The sequence below is a fragment of the Antedon bifida genome, chromosome 5, assembly GCF_963402885.1.
Source record: "Antedon bifida chromosome 5, ecAntBifi1.1, whole genome shotgun sequence".
Classification (NCBI taxonomy): Eukaryota; Metazoa; Echinodermata; class Crinoidea; order Comatulida; family Antedonidae; genus Antedon; species Antedon bifida.
The window spans coordinates 12354036-12358181 of record NC_136230.1 but is presented as its reverse complement, the minus strand read 5'-3'; the positions used below and the strand labels follow the sequence as shown (position 1 = coordinate 12358181).

The window sequence follows — 4146 nt, the reverse complement described above, 5'->3', positions numbered from 1 at the left end:
AAGAATTCTATAAAATAAAAATTTGCAAGAATCAAATAAATTTAAGAATTTATACAAAATAATATTAACAATACCGTTATTTTCATTAACTACAATTTACCTAAAAAAATAACAATAATTAATAACAATAATATGTACAACTTCACATAAACTTGTTTTAATTAACAATAAATGCCAGAATAACAGAAAAACGTATAAAGTAAACGCTATTATACAGTATGCTGTATAAAAAAATATTTCTTATGCATATAGAAATTAAATACACTATATTGTGAAGTAAAACAAAGTATTTATATTTCGAAAACGATAAAAAGAGGCCATAAATATAATCTATTGTACTTTACATGGGTTAAAGGTTGTATTCAAGCAAAACAACTGCATAAAAGGTTTTTTTCCGGATTGTGGGTTAAGAATTTGCACATATAAGTAAATTCATAAGCGGATACTAAAATTATGAAAATAAAAGTAATATATAGTAAATATTAAAGTAAAATGCATTAATCTGAAATGCTGAAAGTTTTAAATGAAATAAAACTACACCCTTCTGTTTTTACTAAACTAATTCATTATCAATTAATTATTGATTTAACATTAAGTAACATACATTAAGCGGATACTAAAATTATGAAAATAAAAGTAATATAGTAAATATTGAAGTAAAATGTATTATTATGAATTGCTGAAAGTTTTAAATGAAATAAAACTACACCCTTCTGTTTTTACTAAACTACTGTAATTCATTATCAATTAATTATTGATTTAACATTAAGTAACATACATTAAGCGGATACTAAAATTATGAAAATAAAAGTAATATATAGTAAATATTGAAGTAAAATGTATTATTCTGAAATGCTGAAAGTTTTAAATGAAATAAAACTACACCCTTCTGTTTTTACTAAACTAATTCATTATCAATTAATTATTGATTTAACATTAAGTAACATACATTAAGCGGATACTAAAATTCTGAAAATAAAAGTAATATAGTAAATATTGAAGTAAAATGTATTATTCTGAAATACTGAAAGTTTTAAATGAAATAAAACTACACCCTTCTGTTTTTACTAAACTAATTGCTGGAGTTGAACTTGTTGTAATCTGCCAATGATAGTTCAACTGCCTTTGCTAAGTGAACAGGTGTTGATGTATCACCTAGCACTAGCTGTTGGAGTATTGTGAGGCCTACTTCTTGAGCTTTTGGATAGTCAATATCCAACAAGTAAAAGGTGGCGAGGAAAGTGACTAGAGCCTCATCTAAATTTGTTATTTCCATTGTAGTAACGATTGCTCTCCCAACTACAATGTACGACATTTCTTTGGTTAAAAGAAGTACAGGAACATTGCCGGATCGGCGTGAAGCCCAGGTCTCTGGATCTTCATGGTCCTAAACAATAAAAGAGATAAATATAGTTTATTTATATTAGTCTATTATTTAAGTATTTTGTTACATCATTTAATAATTGGGTATGGTGTTTAGAGTCCTATATCTGGGGCGGTGACCTCAAAATTCTGACACGCTGCGCAATATCAGAGCAGTGATAAGAAGAATTTTACATTATAAGACATCAGGGTGTGTGGATTTATATTTTTTAATCACAAAACTTTATCTATTATTCTTATTAGTACTGTAGTTAAGTTAATAGGGTCTAAATATATTTTTAATATGACTGTTTACTTTAAAAAGGAGGACAAATGTAAAACGGGTGCTTCATCCTGATTGATTTTATTCCGGAGTATGTTTACAATAATAATCATACAATTAAACGATTGGAATGTAAATTTTCGTTTAATTGTATGATTTTAATTATTGTAAACATATAGGATACTTTAAATGTTAAGCTATGATAAATTTGACATTCAATGTTCAAAAAACACTAAAGAGACAATTAAATAATATTTTTTGTATGTACAAAAATAATAAATGTTATTTAAAATTTTAAAAACACTAAATACCTTCAAGTTGTCGACAAGGTCGGCACTCTTTTTAGTTGATTTTTTTCCAACAAATATCGTTGACAGATTTGTCAGAATATGGGTTATCTTTGAACCTAAACAAAAATAACAAATTGAGAACATAAATGAGTGTAATAATGTATGAACATAAATTTAGTAAAGCTCAAGTCTGTAATGTAGTCTACAGTATTAGGTAGCCAAGGTTACAGGGTGGGAGGTCCAGGAGAGCATTATTCTGCCAAAAATAAAAGTAATTTCTAGTTCAATTTTAGCTGTCAATAGGAGGAGTCAAACCTAGAATTAAGAAACATTTGCTTTGCAAATTGTTGACAATACGTACACAGGTCAAACTGTACAAAATACTTATGAATAAATTAAGGTGTGTAAAAACATATAAACTTACCAGATGGAGGACTGGTATTTTTTTTGGACATACCAAAATATACAATACTGTCTTTTTCTTTAGACAGACTTGCCAAGCATTTTTTTAAAAAGCTTTCCCTCGCCTTTCCTTCTCCTATGCCTAAAATCCGTCTAACTTCTTCAATTATCTAAAAAATAAAACAATAAATTGAACATAACAATTTTAGTATGGAGTATAATGTTTTTGAATCCCTCATAGATATTTCATGGTTACAATGCAAAATAATTGTTAAATTTTATTATTTTAAGTAATTTTTTGCTTAAAAAATACCTCCACATGGTCCTTGAAGCAAGGATACTTCGTTAGCAATTGAGAACACCGGCTCTCTGCTGATGTCTCCGTAAGCCATGCACGCCTGGCTACGAATTCTTTATTTAGGTAGGAATTTATAATTGCCACTGAGGGTTTGCTCTTGCCACATTCTTTGAATAATGCATTATAATGCCTTTCCATCATGCTTTTGTTATCCGGTTCTTCTTTAAAAAATAATAAAAATTGTTATCCATACGTGACAAAGCCAAAAGCAGGGATGTAAAAACTTTTTAATAACTGAAATATTTGTTTAGGACCCACATTTTAGAAACAACAATGTCAATACATGATCATCTCATTTTCATCTCTCTTGTAAATTCAACTTTTAAACTTTAAATGGAATTTAATATTAAACATTATATTTGAAGACAATTTAGAAATAATGTTTATATTTGAATGTAAATTTGATGCAATTCAGTTTTTTTTTTAAAGCAAGAGACAAATAATTAATACAAAAAAAAAAAATTCATTAAAATGATCTAGCTACAATACATTACCAAATAAAACTAGAACTTAATTCGTCACTTTGACGAATTATAGGTGATCATTTTATAAATTATAATGTAATTGTAATGACATTTAATTTTCAAAAACGATGGACGTACGTTAAAATACAAAATGTTGATGATGTATGCCATCCTACGACCTGATGCATACGATTATAGTGCTAAGTTGTACCTCTTATATATATCTCTATATACAGTGTAGCATTTTATTCTAAATGATCACCTATAATAAGCTCATTCAACCCCTGTGACAGTAGTAGCCAATTTTTGAATACTGTATTTCTTACCATCAATAATCAGTGAATCGTCTGTATCTGTTTCTCTGTCTGTTTCCTTATCAACAAGAAAAACATCTATCTTTGTCTGTGTTTGTGCACCAGATTCTAACTCCTCTGCTCCTCCGCTGAAACCATCATCAGCTTTGCTTGACTTTTTGTTTGTTTTTTTTGAACCCCAAGGTTTAACGTTATACATTCTTTTTTTCAATTGCTTATATATCAGGCCCTAAAATAATAGAAAAAAAGCCTTGTTACAATTCGCTAATGTAGAAAACGCCTGCTATTGTCGTAATAACCGTTAATGTAGTGATAGATATACCTCTAGCTTAATGTAGAAACAGTAAATTTAGAAAATGTATACAGTATTTTACAAACCTATGTCTAATGCAAATGCATCTCTTTACTTAGCTATCAGTATTAGTGGATATAGCTAAGTTGAGCTAATCTAAGTTGATAACTAAGTAAAGTAACTTTAAAAATCTTGATGACATTACATGTCGGATCTGTTTAGGTTAGCAAATAAAAGAAGTAAAAAAATGAAAGAGGAGCTTCAAAATAAGAGAGGAGTAATCTGTTGCAAAGAAAAAAAATTCACAACGATATGATAATTTATTCAAATTTCCAGAGGATAAACCTATAAAACTGGGAACTACAGAATCTATAATTAAAA

At 28.1% G+C, this 4146-nt stretch overlaps 1 protein-coding gene across 1 annotated transcript; it reads right to left on the bottom strand.

The window, feature by feature from the left end:
• Positions 1 to 1059: 1059 nt before the first annotated feature.
• LOC144842982 (uncharacterized) lies at positions 1060 to 3745 on the bottom strand. The gene is made up of 5 exons (XM_078699613.1): positions 3486 to 3745; positions 2651 to 2853; positions 2360 to 2507; positions 1957 to 2051; positions 1060 to 1387 (listed from the first exon to the last, which is right to left on the bottom strand). Exons 1-5 carry the CDS (start codon positions 3670 to 3672, stop codon positions 1073 to 1075), a joined length of 948 nt encoding a protein of 315 aa, XP_078555739.1. The 5' UTR covers positions 3673 to 3745; the 3' UTR covers positions 1060 to 1072.
• Positions 3746 to 4146: the final 401 nt, after the last annotated feature.